This window comes from Aethalodelphis obliquidens, unplaced genomic scaffold (assembly GCF_003676395.1).
Source record: "Aethalodelphis obliquidens isolate GAN/ISIS:26980383/991018 unplaced genomic scaffold, ASM367639v1 scaffold23, whole genome shotgun sequence".
Taxonomy (NCBI): Eukaryota; Metazoa; Chordata; class Mammalia; order Artiodactyla; family Delphinidae; genus Aethalodelphis; species Aethalodelphis obliquidens.
In genome coordinates, this window is record NW_020837967.1 from 13,586,895 (window position 1) to 13,604,594 (window position 17,700).

The window sequence follows — 17,700 nt, forward strand, 5'->3', positions numbered from 1 at the left end:
TGCTTTTCGACATTAAAAAAAAATCAGCACTCTACCTTTTAAGGTACTTTGAAAAAGCTGAGTTCAAGTATTTCTCTCTGGAACTCTTCCACCCCAGTCTCTTCCTCTGAACTTAAATCGTTTTTTGTATCATATGTCCTTATGGTATTTAGCATTTCCCTCCTGTATCATAGTAGCTTGGGAGTACTTATTAGCTGTGCTGTGAGACTATAAGTTCTTTGAAGGATGAATTCCTTTCTGTTCTTTGCCATCTTCATTGCCTTTTTAAAAATTATTATTAGAACCTCAATAAGTATTTGTTGAAAGAACTATGGGGTAAACAACTTAAAACAATTTTTTTTCTTCACCCACGGGCCTGTCCTTTGGAATGTAGGTTTATAAATATTCACTGCATTTATGTGCTCTTTTCTGTCCTCCACAGCCAAACTTCTTAAAAGAGTTATCTTGCCAAAATTTCTTGTTACTTTTCATGACTTCTTTTTCTGGCCTTACCTTAAATGATCAATAGAATCATTTGACCTTTTCCTTTGAAATTCTCTTAGGTGGTTTCTAAGATTCTCTGTTTCCTTATTTTGTTCTTTGTGGTCCATCTTTCTTTCTTTTTTTTTTTTTTTTTTGGGGTACGGGGGCCTCTCACTGTTGTGGCCTCTCCCGTTGTGAGCACAGGTTCCGGACGCGCAGGCTCAGCGGCCATGGCTCACGGGCCCGGCTGCTCCACGGCATGTGGGATCTTCCCAGACCGGGGCACGAACCTGTGTCCCCTGCATCGGCAGGTGGACTGTCAACCACTGCGCCACCAGGGAAGCCCTAACATTTTAACTTTTAATGTTCTTCTTGATTTGGTTCCTGCTTATTTTTTAGCCTCATTTCTTGCTTAAGCTACACGGATGGCACTTATAAGTTCTTAGAATCTACCTGGCTCTGTGGCGCATGTTTCTTCCTCAGAATGCCCTTCACCTCTGTCCTCCAGCTCCTTTAGAAATTAGCTTTAAAGGCACCCATCTCTTCCAGTTCGCTTTTTGACCTCATCCTTTCTCACTCCAGGTCTGGGTTAGATAACCCTCTTTATGCACTCACAGCCTCCTGAGGATCTTTCTATCATAATACTCTTCACGGTCTTTTGTAATTGTCTCTTTTTTCCACTAAGCTTCTTGAAGGTGGAGACCACATATCTCGAATGGCTTTGTATCTCTAGGGCTTAGAATAATGTCTGGCAAACAGTGAGCTCTCAGATGTTTGTGGAATGAATGTATTTGTTAAGTGGACAAATTATCATTATTCTGGAGAAATTGTAGATATAAAAAGGATCTTAGGAGCCTCAATTGTAGTTGTAAGGCCTTTAAAAATGTCCCAATTTTTGTATTCCCCTTGTTTGAAGATTATAGGTACTTCTATTTATTATGAATCAATAATATTTATATTCTTTAGAACAAAGTAAATTTTACTGTTGATATAACCACTGTGTTTTCTCAAAAAAATTTTTTTGACTATGGCATACTTAGGTTCTTTTTTTCTGCTTTCCTCTTGTTTATAGTGTCAAGTTCTTGAGGTCTTATTCCCTCCCACCCTCCCAAGAGCCCTGGTTTATTATAAGATTTCTCAGCCTCCATTGCTATTAACTCTGTGCGCCAGATAATTCTTAGTTATGAGGAGCTGGCTTGTGCATTGTACAATGTTTAGCAGCATCCCTGGCCATTACCTACTAGATGCCAGTAGTAACTCCTAGTTTTGACAACCAAAAATGTGTCCAGACATTGTCATATGTCTCCTGTGAAGCAGAATCACCCCTGGTTCAGAACCCCACTGGTTTATAGAGATTCCTGTCTCTTAACCTTTATCCTCAAAGAGCCTTTCCTTCTCTGTGGACTTTTTGTTATCAGCATAAGAGCATGATCACCCATCTTGGGGGGAAAAAAACCCCAAAAAACCCCACAAAACACTTTTTAAAGTAACTCCTAGTTTCTTCTTAACTTTTGCTCATTTTCTCTTTCTGTCCTCTGTCCATCCACTTTTCTAGAGTGAATTGCTTCTACTCTTTCTTTCTGGCTTTTTAACCCTGTGGTGCTACTGAAAATACTTTCAAATCTCTTTCCTCTTTTCCTGTGTTCTCTGAAGTGAATGCTACCACCACCTAGCTTTCCACGTCACCATCATCTCTTAATGCTCTGTTCCCTGGCCACCCCGACTGCTACTTTAGATACCTCATTCGGTCAGTCATAAAGTCCTGTTTATTCTACCTCCTGAATATCTATAGAATCCACCTGTATTCTTTATTCTCACTGCTGTGTCCCACCAGTGGCATCAGGCTCTTTGTTGTTCTCGGAATATCAAGTCTAGTCCTGTTCCATTTTCTTTTCTGCTCTGTAATGTGGATGACCTTTCAAAAACAGAGTCTCTTCCCATTTCATACCTTCTCAATCATGAGTGCTGGGGCTCTAGTATCTGCATTTTTGAAAGGCTTACCAAGTGATTTTTATACAACTCTAATTTCTTCATTCTCCTATTTCAGAAACATGTCACTGCTCTTAGGAATTCCTAAAACCCTTATTATTATTCTTACAAAGCACTTCCTGATGTGATCTCTGTCTCTTAACAAATCATCTTTGACGTATAAAAAAAGTCTTAGTTTCTTTAAGACAAGTACTTTATGAAAAGTCAGTATTTATACATTTAGTTACTGGGTTTTTTTTGTTTTTTGTTTTGCGGTACGCGGGCCTCTCACCGTTGTAGCCTCTCCCGTCGCGGAGCACAGGCTCGGGACGCGCAGGCAGGCTCAGCTGCCATGGCTCACGGGCCCAGCCGCTCTGCGGCATGTGGGATCTTCCCGGACCGTGTTTTTTTTTTTTTTTTGACATCAATAAAATTTATCATTGTGGGAGGGATCAGGAGGAAATGTGGGTATTCTAACATCGATTAATGTTGGTGTCTGTGACCAATTTGACTGCTAAATTATAAAATATTTAAATAAGATTTTTTTCTTGTAGGTATTTATAGCAGCAGTGATGTAGCAGTATCATTTCCAAATGTAGCATCTGGCTCAGGATCCAGTACTCCTGTCTCCAGTTCTCATTTACCTCAGCAACCTTCTGGGCATTTACAGCAAGTGGGAGCGCTCTCCCCGTCTGCTGGGTCGTCTGCACCCTCTGCTGTTGCTACAACTCAGGTAAATTATTACAGTGTTACAAAGTAACATGTACATCCATTTGTCTTTTTTTTTTTCTAAACATCTTTATTGGAGTATAATTGCTTTACAGTGGTGTGTTAGTTTCTGCTGTATAACAAAGTGAATCAGCTATACATATTCATGTATCCCCATATCTCCTCCCTCTTGTGTCTCCCTCTCACCCTCCCTATCCCACCCCGCTAGGTGGTCACAGAGCTCGGAGCTGATCTCCCTGTGCTATGTGGCTGCTTCCCACTAGCTATCTGTTTACATTTTGTAGTGTATATATGTCCATGCCACTCTCACTTTGTCCCAGCTTACCCTTCCCCCTCCCCGTGTCCTCAAGTCCATTCTCTACGTCTGCGTCTTTATTCATCCTGCCCCTAGGTTCTTCAGAACCTTTTTTTTTTTTTTTAGAGTCCATATATATGTGCTAGCATACGGTATTTGTTTTTCTCTTTCTGACTTACTTCACTCTGTATGACAGACTCTATCTAGGTCCATCCACCTCACTACAAATAACTCAGTTTCGTTTCTTTTTATGGCTGAGTAATATTCCATTGTATATATGTGCCACATCTTCTTTATCCATTCATCTGTTGATGGACACTTAGGTAGCTTCCATGTCCTGGCTATTGTAAATAGAGCTGTGATGAACATTGTGGTACATGACTCTTTTTGAATTATGGTTTTCTCAGGGTATATGCCCAGTAGTGGGATTGCTGGGTCGTATGGTAGTTCTATTTTTAGTTTTTTAAGGAACCTCTATACTGTTCTCCATAGTGGCTGTATCAATTTACATTCCCACCAACAGTGCAAGAGGGTTCCCTTTTCTCCACACCCTCTCCGGCATTTATTGTTTGTAGATTTTTTTAATGATGGTCATTCTGACCGGTGTGAGGTGATACCTCATTGTAGTTTTGATTTGCATTTCTCTGATGATTAGTGATGTTGAGCATCGTTTCATGTGTTTGCTGGCAATCTGTGTCTTCTTTGGGGAAATGTCTATTTAGGTCTTCTGCCCATTTTTGGATTGGGTAGTTTGTTTTGTTGATATTGAGCTGCATGAGCTGCTTGTATATTTTGGAGATTAATCCTTTGTCAGTTTCTTCATTTGCAAATGAAAGTAAGTTAGATTATAGGGGAGATAAATGAAATAGGGCTTCCTATAGGAATTTATAAAATATCTCAATCTGTATTGACGCGAGTGGAAATGATACACACGTTTACATGATATTCATGGGAGAGCACAAAAGAATATGTTGGCACCAACTGATTCTTTTCAATTTCTGAGTTCCTGATTTTGTCCTAATGATGTAAAATAGTAATTTGGGGGGAGCTCTTATTCCCTCTTTTAAAAGTAGGACTTACAAAGTATGAACCACTTTTGGACTTCTGTGGTTTTAAAAATTCCTTTCATAATTTTAAAATCGCAGAAATAATATATGAATATCTGTGGTGTAAATTTTTAAAAACCAGTGAAGGAGAGTATAGGATTAAGAGTGAATGATTCTTTTAAGTACTTATAGGGTGTTCTTTCTTGTGAGAAAGAAGGGATATTTATAATATTATAAATAATGGTGACTATGTTGGTGGTTTTGCATTTATTTATCCTTTTCCTTCATTTTAGATCTGGAACTTGATGGGTGACCTAGTCTACAGGAATGCTCTAAGAGCCAGAGTCAAACCAGAGAAATCATAATTATATAAATAGAATAGTAAATGGCCACAGCTGCGCACGTGCGTGCACACACACACACACACACACACACACGTGCGCACACACACTCACACACAAGCACGCACACTCACTCCCCATCCCCAACCCCCATGTTTCCTCAAAGGTAATAATTTAAAATTCCTAAAGTATATATATTTTTTCTTTATTTGGAATTCTTTATAATTTTATTATTTTCATTTTACCCAATGCCTCTAATAGTCTCAGAGTTTTAAGAAAATTATGACAAAGACAAATGTCTAGTTATAAACAACTAGTTAAGTAGTTAGTTGTTTGTAAGTTGCTGTAAACTTCTGCTTTATGTATGTGTTCATAGTTTCTATTGTATGGGCCTTAGAATATATGTACACTTTTCCAGCATTTTCTGTAAGTTGTACATCAGAGCACAGCATTAAGTTATTTTTAAAGTATGTAGTGGTGCAGTGCAAAGGATCACCATTATAATTAGATCAAGAATTAGAATAAACAACAGTTCAGCACAGAAAAACAATGGCATGGTTAGTGGTATTGTCTTTGAAAATGAAAGTTAACAATTTGGTGAACTTCTCAACCTGAAGAAGGGAAGTTTGACTAGTTTAGGAGAGTTTTTCTCTAGCTCATTTCACTAGCCTTGGTGAGGTATAGGCATAATGATAGGGGTTTGGGGTTAGAGAGGGTGAAAGGATAAATGAGAAAATGGCTCTTATTAATAGTTTTATCTCTTTTAATTAAGTGTAACCATATGCTGTTGATAGCTTTATATCCTTGGAAAGAGTCTCACATGAACATTTTCAATGTGCATTTTCCTTTCCTTTCTTTCTAAAAGTCTGTTTTAATTACCCTCTGGTTAATTCCAGGCTGAATTAAGCAAAAATCTCATTTCTTCCCATTCATTATGTTTGTGGTTTTGGGGGTTGACTTTAGGGAGGTGGGTGGGGGAAGTGGTAGTGAAGAGAAATTTATAGCTAGAGGGAAAATTCCACTTAACATATGACTCAGCTGAAGAACAAAGAAATCATAGTTTCAAGTAATCCAGGATTCAGTCCAATTAAAATCTTCACTGTTTATCCTCCTCCCTGTTTCAGTAAGGTGGGTCTCTTATAAATATGATCATCCAGTGAGACTCCCATGCTGCATGCCGAGACAGCTGCATCTGTGTTTCTGTCCAGCAGTAAACACTTTCTGCCTTGAAGCCGGAGCTTATTTAGCCTGGCTTATCTGGTGCTGCTGTAGCAACCATCAGTCTCCAGGCAACTGAGGCAGGTTGACCTCTGAGTTGAACTGAGTGCAGAACTACTTCAGTTTAGCTGCCTTAGACAATAGTATTGGTGTTGAATGTGCAAAGTGTGAATTTTCTAGGCAATGTGCAAAGGAAAGGATACAGAAATATTTAGAATAAATCGAATGTTTAGATAGAACTCCTAAAATTGTGATGCACTTGGTAATTTAATCTTCTTTCCAAATGACAGAAGTTTATTTCTGTTTAACTTTTGTATAGGCCTTGTATGTTTTCAGATCATGCAATTCACTGTGTTTAGATAATCACACCCTAGCCTTTTATTTAGAGTTTCTTTATAGGTAGTTGATTTAAAAATGAAGAGAGTAGTGCTATAAGTGTGTAAATTAAAACTATCAATGTTTAAAATATAATTATAGAAGCCTTGTTACAATTATTGAGAAAACCATCACACCAGCAAGCAAATGTTTTAAAAAATATAAATCAGAGAACAGAAGTGTTAAATTTGAACGATGTTTTGACTTTCCTCCTTTCCCTCCCAAAACCTTAATGAAAGCAGTAATTTTTAGTGATGGGCTTGGTGCCAGAAGGATAAAAATCCGTAGGTCATTCTTGATCTTTCTGGCCTTGGTTTTAAGTAAGATAGACAGGCCTCTTCTTTGGTTTATTTGCTGTCTTAAGGATTGTTCCCAGGCAAGTGGTCAGGGAAGTAAGATCAGGAAGAGCTAATAGAAATTAAAAACTGAAACTAGATTTGTGCCTTTAATGGGGCAAAAAGGAGACACTTGTAAAAATGTGGGGAGACAAAGTCTGATGCTTAGCAGCCCTAATTTGAAAAAAACCTTTAAAAATGTTTGATAACCTAGTTTTATATTGTTTGATGTCAAATCCTTTTGTTTTATTTGATAAACTTGTTTTTAGGGTAATTATTCCTTCACAGATATCAGCAGTATAGTTACAATTATAGTTCCTTAACATTATTGGAAGATAGAACTGCTGTCCTTGTGATGTTTTAATGATGGGTGCTCTGCTCTTGTATCATGGGTAGAGGTATAAATTAGTTTCTATAGGTGTGCCATTAATATTTCATTTTGCCTTTCAAATTCCACTGTTTCTTAGTTCTGCATTCATTCTGTTTTGTCTTTGGAAGAATCCTGGTGCTTTTGTTTGAAGGATGATTGCTTTAATAGAGTTTAAGACAGAATGTAATGAAAATAATTGTATTCTAATATGTCTTGCATTCTGAGTTTTGCTTTTGGATACAGTCTTCATGTAGATAATCATGGTTCCTTGTTTACTCTGTGTTACTATTATAAAAATGATACAGGTTTAAAAGTAATTGAAGGAACTTCTAAGGTTTATTTATGTGATATTTACTAAATGCAGATAAATTTAAGTATTTTAAGGGTATAATTTAGTGACTAATGTTTTGCAGATTTCTGTGAGACTTTTACTTCAAGTATCTTAACTTTGGTGTGTGTGTTGGGGAGCTGTCTTAGATATAATCCTGATTTCCTTTCAGATGATGGCTGATAGGGCACTTTAATTCTGTTTGGGAAAATGGTTCAGTTTCCCAGGCCGATTCATCTATCTTTGGAGGAGCTCTGACTTGATTGGTCAGAACGAAAGTTTCATCTATTTTATTTTATTTTACTTTACTTTATTGTTGTATCCTGCTTTTTAATTAATTAATTTATTTATTTATTTTGGGGGTTGCATTGGGTCTTGCTGCACACAGGCTTTCTCTAGTTGCGGCGAGCGGGGGCTACTCTTCGTTGCGGTGCGCGGGCTTCTCATTGCGGTGGCTTCTCTTGTTGTGGAGCATGGGCTCTAGGCACGTGGGCTTCAATAGTTGTGGTACGCGGGCTCAGTAGTTGTGCCTTGCGGGCTCTAGAGCGCAGGCTCAGTAGTTGTGGCACAAGGGCTTAGTTGCTCTGCAGCATGTGAGATCTTCCCGGACCAGGGCTTGAACCTGTGTCCTCTGCATTGGCAGACAGATTCTTAACCTCTGCATCACCAGGGAAGTCCCTGTTTTAAATAATTGCATAATGACTTGTAATTTTAAGGAAGTCCACATTCTGAGCAGAATAAGTTTTTATAAGTGCTTTCTAATGTTACTTACTTTTGGATGATGAAGAGGTTAAGTGACATAGATTATGAACCTCTGTGTTAAGGGGTATCTCTTTGAAAAAACATTCTTAGGAATTTTACTGTGTCTGTTTGTGTGGCACAATGCAAAATAGCAGAAACTGGGGTCCGAAATCCTAGATTCCTGGAGCGTTGCTGCTCACTAGTGTGTCTGTGGGTAGGTCTTTTACATTTGTGGATGTTGATTTTTTTTTCATATGTGAAATGGAATACTTTAAATACCTGTTTTACCTGCAGTACAGGTATATTCTGAAGTTCAAGCGAGAATAAGTACTTTGCAGACCATGAAGTACTTTGGAATTAATGGTTATTACACCCATTTAGTCATTTCACATACAGCTGTTGACTAAGGTCTTTTCATTCTTAAATTATTTCAATAGCCTCTTTAGTCCTAGGGACTTAATTTCCACCCCAAAAGGTAGGTGATATATTGATTAGATATTGGCCAATTAAGAAACCTGCTTAGAATTGGTGGTTATTCTGCACAGTCCTGTTGCTCAATCATCAGTGTTCATTGATGGTTTAACTACAATTTAATCCCTCCCACTACTTTATAAACTCAATTGTGGGGCATTTCAGCATTAGCCTAAACAATGGTTTTGAATACGTTAAGCTCCTAACAATTAGGGAGCAGTTTGGGGCATTGAATAAAGTGGAATGATGCAATTGAACCTGACAGCTTTAACAGTCAGCCTGCTCATGGGACCTGAAAGTTGTTCACACATGGTTTCTTCTCTCATCACATGCTGAGTATTAAAGCCCGATGGTGGTAGCTGACACAGAAATGGGTCTGTTATCAGGATACATTTTAGAGTACAAAGTTAGGATTGAGTTGGAGAATATATGAAACTTTCTACTGTTCTCCAGTTTTTCCTGGAAACTTTTCTAGTCAAACAAACTGTGCATAAATTATCATTAAAATATTTGAATCCTTACATTATATTTGCTGTATTGCTATGTTATTATAGAATATATAGATTAAGATATCATTGCATAATGAGACAGTACTATCTAATTTTTCTTAGGGAAATGTTTTACTCTGAAATATAGCCATGTTAATATCAGAATATAATGGGCAAATTATGTTCTCTAATGAAGTTAATGGAAAAGATGGAAACCACAATAGTTTATGAAAAGAAGTTTTAAATAACAAGGTAAAGTTTGAGTGCTTGCCATCTGCCACGCATTCTTCTCAGCCCTTACGTGCAGTAACTCAAGTCTCACAGTATTCTTATGATGAAGGTACTATTTCTATCTCCATTTTTACAGGTGGAAATTGAGGACAGAGAGCTTTAGTCCCTCACCCAAGGTGAGATAGTTTGTCTTATGGCCGATACAGTGATAACAAAGAGTTTTTTCTTGTAAGAGTATGGACGAAGTAGGAATTTTTAAAAATAATACTGTTTAGTGAGCTGACAGTATTTCAGAAGAACGCATTTTTAAATCATGTGTCAGTGTTGGAAAGTTTGAAGAAGAAGCTGCTGTGTTTTAGAGCGTGTTTGAATCATTTGACTTTAATGTTTATTGACAGGTTAATTGTGCATTTAAAAAATGCTTGCTATGACCTCTTCCTATATGATTGAAGCATGAAGTTTCATACTCACCTCTAGATGATGCATTGCTATGATACTTTCCAAAGGTGAAATTTTGATAGGTACTGTTCTTTCAAACCTAATTTTTCTTCTTCATACTTTATTTTTCTGCCTTTACCAACATTAGGGAGGAAAAAAAAATCTACCAAAACAATACCCACTTTTAAGTCTGATACTCAGATAATTGAGTAGATTTAGCCTGATTTTTTCCCTCTCTACTACTAACTCCTTTAGAATGAGCCAAGTGCCTAGGAATTTGGTAGACTTACTTCACTCTACAACTAGAACTCTTTCAAAACTTCTCTGTGGTCCTAAGGGGACATTTGAAATGTAAGAGGTGAACTTCAAGCTGAAATATAATTTTAATCTTGTTAATATTTTAATAGGGTATGTCAGTCTACTTAGGAAGCACTAAATTTCTATGATTTATTTTGAGTTTCACTACTGCCTTGGTCTAGGGACTTGCATATCTTTCTAGATGCTTAACATAGTATGTTATTCTAAATTTGCTAAGGGTATTCTTTGACTCAGGTACTAAGCATATTTTGCTTCACCGTGACTTAGATTTACCTCAGTAATTATTCAGTTTATTTTTACTTTACTTGGCTCTGGGTCCATCTTGTAAAATAATTGTTACACTTAGTGAGGCTTTTACTAAGGTATTAGAATAGATATAACATCTTGTGTGAAGTGGTTCCTTCAGTTATTAGTCTTGGGGAGGGAAAAAAGAACCTGTCTAAGGTATCATATATTTGGAAGTGAAAGCAGAAGTTTATTAAGGCAATATGAACTTAAAATTTCATAAAATATTTTTATCTTGATCTAAAACCGGTTTTTACATTTTGAGTAGATGACTTCATTTCATCAGGACACTACCAAGCCAAGTGACCAGTTTTTTGGCGGTCATATTCTTTTTTTTTTTTTAAACATCTTTATTGGAGTATAATTGCTTTACAGTGGTGTGTTAGTTTCTGCTGTATAACAAAGTGAATCAGCTATATGCATACATATACCCTATATCCCCTCCCTCTTGTGTCTCCCTCCCACCCTCCCTATCCCACCCCTCTAGGTGGTCACAAAGCACCGAGCTCATCTCCCTGTGCTATGCGGCTGCTTCCCACTAGCTGTCTATTTTTACATTTGGTAGTGTATATATGTCAATGCTACTCTTACTTCGTCCCAGCTTACCCTTCCCCCTCCCCGTGTCCTCAAGTCCATTCTCTACGTCTGTGTCTTTACACCTGTCCTGCCCCTAGGTTCATCAGAACCATTTTTTTTTTTAGATTCCATATATATGTGTGAGCATATGGTATTTGTTTTTCTCCTTCTGATCCACTTCACTCTGTATGACAGGTCCATCCACCTCACTACAAATAATTTCATTTCTTTTTATGGCTGAGTAATATTCCACTACATATATGTGCCACATCTTCTTTATCCATTCATCTGTCGATGGACACTTACATATTCTTTTTTGTTTTAGCTTCTTATTTTGAAATAATTTTGGGGTGTATAGAAAAGTTGCAAAACCAGTACAGAGTTTATGTGTCTTGTGGATACCTTCACTCAGCACCCCCAGTGTTTAACAACTCATACTCTTTATAGTGCCAATAGGCCTGAGAACATATTTGCCCACAGTAGACACTCTCTTTCCCAGGGCAAGATAGAATTGAAATAAGGTATGTACTTCCTTCCAGACACAATTGCCAGTTTTTTGGTTTTTTTTCATTGAAGTCTAGTTGATTTACAATGTTGTGTTAATTTCAGGTGTACAGCAAAGTGATTCAGTTATACATACATATATTTCTTTTTTTTTTTCAGATTTTTTTCCCTTATAGGTTATTACAAAATACTGAGTATAGTTCCCTGTGCCATACAGTATGTCCTTGTTGGTTATCTATTTTATATATAGTTGTGTGTATATGTTAATCCCAAACTCCTAAGTTATCCCTCTGCCCCTTCCCCTTTCCTCTTTGGTAACCATAAGCTTGTTTTCCATGTCTGTGGATATGTTTCTGTTTTGTATATAAGTTCATCTGTATCTCTCTCTCTTTTTTTTTTTTTTTAAATTCCTTATGTGAGCTCTATGATATGATATTTGTCTTTGTCTGGCTTACTTCACTTAGTATGATAATCTCTAGGTGCATCCATGTTGCTGCAAATGGCATTATTTCACTCTTTTTATGGCTGAGTAGTAGTCCATTGTATATATGTACCACATCTCCTTTATCCATTCATCTGTCAGTGGATATTTAGGTTGTTTCCATGTCTTGGCTGTTGTAAATAGTGCTGCTGTGAACATTGCGGTGCATGTATCTTTTTGAATTATGGTTTTCTCTGGATATATGCCCAGGAGTGGGATTGCTGGATCATGTGGTAGCTCTGTTTTTAGTTTTTTAATGATCCTCCATACTGTTCTCCATAGTGGCTGCATCAATTTACATTCCCACCAGCAGTGTAGGAGGGCTCCTTTATCTCCACACCGTCTCCAGCAATGACAACTGCCAGTTTTTATACCAGGTCTTCTGAAGCAGACCTGTGGTACATTACTAATTTGCTTTCGGTGCACTTTAAAAATCCATGTTCAAAGTGTGCTTTGGAGAACTGTGTATATATTGTTTCCCTTATTCCTTGTTCCAGATTCCTTTTATATAAAAGCTTTCAGTGCCCTTTATGCTTCATAACTAGCTTCTTTAGGTTCTCATGGACTTCCATGAATCTTAATGCTTTCACTTATTAATAACGAAGGTTTTTTTGAGTCTACAAAATGCCAGTCATTGTATGTGTACTGTCCTCATAAGTTGTGTGTCTCTTCCCTGCTCACTCACTTATCCTTCTTTATTGCTACTAAGTTGAAGAATGTTTTTACTAAAATGTTGGGAGTTTCTTGGTCCTAAGGTGCCTACAGAGTTATCAAGAGTTTCCAGCAGTAACCGTTGTAAATACCATTTCAGAAGTGTTGGCCAAGCAGTGTCAGACATTTGTGGAATCTTTGGTAGCTCATGTTCCCTGCTTAAAATGATGGTAATGACTTGAATTTTAATGTGGAGTGCTTTAGATGTTTTCATATACCACAGACTCCTACATGGTAAAATTAGTCATTTATTTTGTCTCTCTTGGAAATTTCTTGTTTAGATAAATACAATAATTTTTAAAAGACAAAACTACCAGATAATTTTTAAACATTCAGAAAATTTGGGAAATTTATCATTCAGGGTAATGAAGAATGTATTTCTAATTTATTTTATTATTTTATTATTAATTTTTCCTTTTCCTGCCATCCTTATAAAATACATGTTTCCTGCTTTGGAATCATGCTAACGATGATTGATTCTCTTCCTGTTGATAGTCATTATGGAAATCAGTTATGGTGTGCTGCTTTGCGTTTTGATCTGTTAGTGTAGTGGGCGTAGTGTGTGATTCGGAAAGTAAGATGATTTGGAGACTACATCAAGAAATTTGAAGCTAACGAGGATAAATATAAAGCTCTTGACAGAAGGAACCCTTCCTGAAAGAGAATAGGATCTTTGATTCTTGTCAAGAGACTAAGGCAGCTCATAAAACTGATAATTGGAACTAGAAAAGCAGTTCAACTGGTATGATAATAGTTTTGATTCAGCCAGTGGATGAGTGCACAAACACGAGAGTCAAAGGATAGGGTGCAGGTGCAGAGGCCCCTCCTGTCCATATACTCAGAGCACAGCCCCACCAGCAGTCGGGAATGCACTCATTCTTGCTGGTATTTTTCTCTCTCCTCTCTTGCTGTCAGCTGTTACTTCTTGCTGCCAACAAAATGTCTCAAGATATTACTTTTTCTTCGTCTTTCTAATTAATTTTCCACTTCTAATCTGTTATATGCTTAGTTGATCTTTTTAGAATTGTGTCTAGAGTAAGTAAGTTCGCTCTGCAAAGAGCATTTTTAAGTGTGAGGTGCCCAAGATTTTAAACTGGGTTACTGGTAACATCTGATCTTTCTGCGTGTCCCTTTGGATTTTTCTTGTTCTAAGTTATTTTATAAGTATCCAAGATTCCCAAGTAGTTAAATTCTGGAGAGGTTAAAAAAAAAAGTCTTCCTATGTTTCCATTTTTGACTCATATTTTATATATTCTATACATGGTAAGTGTCTAGTGTGATCTTTAGGTTAAAGTGCCGACTTAGCTTTTGCCAAGGGCTAATTGATTGTTAAACAGTACTATATAATCCAAACTACTGACTTCATATACGTATCTTTAATAAGAGGAAAAATGAAGCCCAGAAATTGACCAGTTGAACTTAGACATTACAGTATGAACTATGAAATATACCCTTTGAAACAATGGAAAGCAAGGACAGGATTCTACATCACGGGGACTATTACTATGAATTGTAAAGGCCAACTTTTATGCTTAGGAAGTTGGCTAGAGGCCGAATATTAATGTCAGGGTCTGAGTCTTTCCAGAAACACAGTTTATTCTTTTGTTTATATTTTGCTTGTTGTCACTATTATGTCGTCTTGTTCTCTTTTGTGCAGTTAAACATGTCAAAATGTCCCACATCTTTTGTTCTGCTGTTATTCAGCTGCTTTATATTAAAAATGCCTCAGTTCTTTTAAATTGTTTTCCAGAATTTTGTTTTGCAATAACTACACAATGATTTTGTTTTTATGAAAGGTTAAGTTTGATTTCATTCATGAAAAAGAAAAAGAAATCTACTTTGAAATTCGTGGTTCTGTTAAGTCTGAAAAGTATTTCAGGCTAGTAATAGCCTTCTGTGAGTTAACAGTGTTTTGTGTACAAGAGATTTGCTTCTAAAATGCCACATTTTTAAGGTTATAATATTCTTGGAAAGTGGGAGAAAGTATTCACATCAAAGAAGGCATTTTTATTACTATGGATTACGCAAGACTTTGGCCAGCCTCCTTAGCTTCATCTGTTTAAGGGTTCATTTTCGCTTGTTTGGCACAAGTCCCAGTGGAGGCCTTCAGAATTGTGGTTAGCAACATGAATGAATCACAAACTGTGGACTAGCTCTTCAGTTCGTAGAGCTGGCTTACTGCCAAAAAGACAGTGCCTTATATGGGGTCAGGGCAAAGCTGTGATTCGTTGAGCCCTGTATTGTATAGAAAACATACTTGTGATGCCTGTTTGCTTTCTTTTAAAATAAAACAAAACAAAACAGAAAAAGCAGCAGGCTTCCAAGTCTATCAGAATAGGAAGTAACAAAATAGTGTGCAGGTTTTACTAATGACAGAGTTAAGCAATAGAAATATGGCTCTGTATAGTTAAAATACTAAAGGTAGAAGTTGGACCTTTTGACCTCCTCAGCCAGCCTGTGAGGTAAGAGATTGAAACATTTGTTAGACATCTGTTGTCTCCCTGCCCTTATTTTGTAAATGGTTTAATAAGATTAAATAACTAGTCATATGTTCACATGGTTACCATGCCACTGGTTTTGGTATCAAATAGGTACTTTGAAATTAAAGCATGAATAGTTAACTTTGTGCCAATCCTTTTTCTTTCTCTCTCTCACTTTTTTATTTTTTTAAATTTAGAGTTATGTAACTTTCCAGAAACTGGAATATTGGAACGGTGAAACAAGAATGAAATTTGCTCTTCAGAAAGTCAGAAATTTTTCTTATATTCTTAGGTTGGAGAAAGTAGTTGTTACTAGTTCTATTAGGAGGAAGAGTATTAAGATATTTTTAAGTATAATTCATTTGTCTTTGTAATTCTTTTCATTTAGGCAAATACTCTAGCTGGATCTTCTCTTAGTCAGGCATCATCTCATATATATGGCAATAGAATAAATCCAAATTCATCAATGGCAGCTCTTATAGCTCAGTCTGAAAATAATCAAACAGGTAAGATTTCAAGAATTTTTAAACTCTAAAATTCTGTTCCCTTCCCCCAATGTAATTTTTACCCCCTTAAGGTCATTTGATTTGAAAGATCTAAAGGTGTGGTTAATAAGTAAAATCTAAAGGGTGGGTGGGGGGTGCCCCTCCCTTTTTAAATCAAAAGAATCACAGTTGGAAGTAAATAGTATGCTGTGCTGCAAAATAGTGATGTGCTTTTTTACTGTCTGAAATGTAAATGTTTAAGCAGAGCCATCAGCAGGCAGGAATGCTAGTGTCTCCTGTGACTTTTGTGATTGATGTGTTCAGTGCTCAGTTCTGTGCAATGAAAGTAACATAACACTGGGCTTTTCTGTGAATAGCCTCAATCTTTATTTGCATAATTCATGAAATTGCATTACACAAACTTCGTAAAAAAATCCTGTTAGAGAATTTCTACAGTGTTTAGTAATCCTGTGAATTTTTACCAGTTGACATTTTGTAGCATTTGCCTCTTGTACTGTTTTAATGAGCCACTGGATTTGCTTTGTCCCATTCCATCCTTAAGGATTTGTTGACATGTCCAAGTAGTCATGCCTGTTTGGGGGAAGGGAATGGGTTTAGCAGTTCACCAAGAATGGATCAGTCATGTCTTTACACTTTAAGGGTCAGAGGTTACCTGACTCAGAATAAGGGGAGGACAACCTTAAAGAGGCCAGATAGGATGATTTTATAAGGAACTAACTGTAGGGGAAATACAAGTTATTTTTCAAGCAGAGATATTCGGTGTTACCTAAGGAATATTTTGAAGAAATTAATTTCTTTTTCCTTTTAAATACAGAATTCTGTATTCCTACTTGTTATTGTCCATTTGGATATTTAGTGTTATGTGAAATGATCCATATAATAGACACACTTTTAGTGTGTAGCTCTATGTAATACATATGTATTTTATGACTTGTCTTGGAATGCAAAGTGTTAAAATATACAAAGCATAAGGATTTGCTGTGATAAGCATACAGATTAGCTGTCCACAGCTGTGATTCATTACTTTAACCGTAGAAATTAAAAGTGGCTGAGGGGAGGGTACTGCAAATGGAAACCACGCTTCTGTGCTGTAAAATTGAAAGGAATGAAAGAACGAACATAATCCATGGCCTTCTCCACCCACAAAAAACGTGTAGGGACAACGCCTTACATGCCACAGTTCAGCAATTCTAAACTAGCAACATACTAGATCTTCTACTTTCATAGGAACTGCAAAGATAGTGGTAAAGGTTTTATGTATGTTTTAGAAAAAATCAGGGCCAGAGCTTAAAACCTGTTATCTAGTGAGAGTCACTTTATCAGCTGTGAAATATTTGCACTGCAGATCAAGAACTCGGAGACAATAGCCGCAGCCTTGGTGGCAGAGGAAGCTCACCCAGAGGGAGTCTCTCACCAAGGTAAGCGTTATTTGCACTGCAAAGTATCGGCAAAGGAAACATTTTGCGATTTGGAAACTTCTTTAACTCATATCAGCAGAGCATACATTTGTGAGGCTATAAAAGCATTCTATAGATAAGAAGCATGTCTGGACAGTCAAGAAAAATGATTCTAAATTGACTTGAATATTAATTTAAACACATGGTTAGATTTGTAAGCTTTGTAAAAGATACACCTTTTCTTGGATTTCTAATGAATTTCAGCTCTCTTGTATATTTAGTTCCTGGTACTATTAATGTATTAATTTGGGTAATTCTTTTTGGTTAGAAAATAGTCTTAAAAGTCTCTTAGGGCTTCCCTGGTGGTGCAGTGGTTAAGAATCTGCCTGCCAATGCAGGGGGGGACACGGGTTTGATCCTTGGCCCGGGAAGATCCCACATGCTGCGGAGCAACTGAGTCCGTGTGCCACAACTACTGAAACCCCTGCGCCTAGAGCCCATGCTCTGCAACAAGAGAAGCCACTGCAATGAGCAGCCCGTGCACCGCAAAGAAGAGTAGACCTCGCTCGCCACAACTAGAGAAAGCCCCCACGCAGCAACAAAGAC

At 37.1% G+C, this 17,700-nt stretch overlaps 1 protein-coding gene across 13 annotated transcripts in view; it reads left to right on the top strand.

Annotated features, from left to right (window-relative positions):
- Positions 1-17,700, top strand: part of MLLT10 (MLLT10 histone lysine methyltransferase DOT1L cofactor) — a 252,003-nt gene that overhangs the window by 219,443 nt on the left and 14,860 nt on the right. For all 13 annotated transcript variants that reach the window (XR_003436012.1, XR_003436013.1, XM_027121792.1 and 10 more), the window contains 3 exons: positions 2,985-3,163; positions 15,580-15,697; positions 17,043-17,115. Coding sequence is in view for 11 of the 13 variants with exons in the window: in XM_027121792.1 (XP_026977593.1) it covers positions 2,985-3,163; positions 15,580-15,697; positions 17,043-17,115 (370 nt within the window). In the remaining 2 variants the exon portion in view is untranslated. The remainder of the gene's footprint in view (positions 1-2,984; positions 3,164-15,579; positions 15,698-17,042; positions 17,116-17,700) is intronic.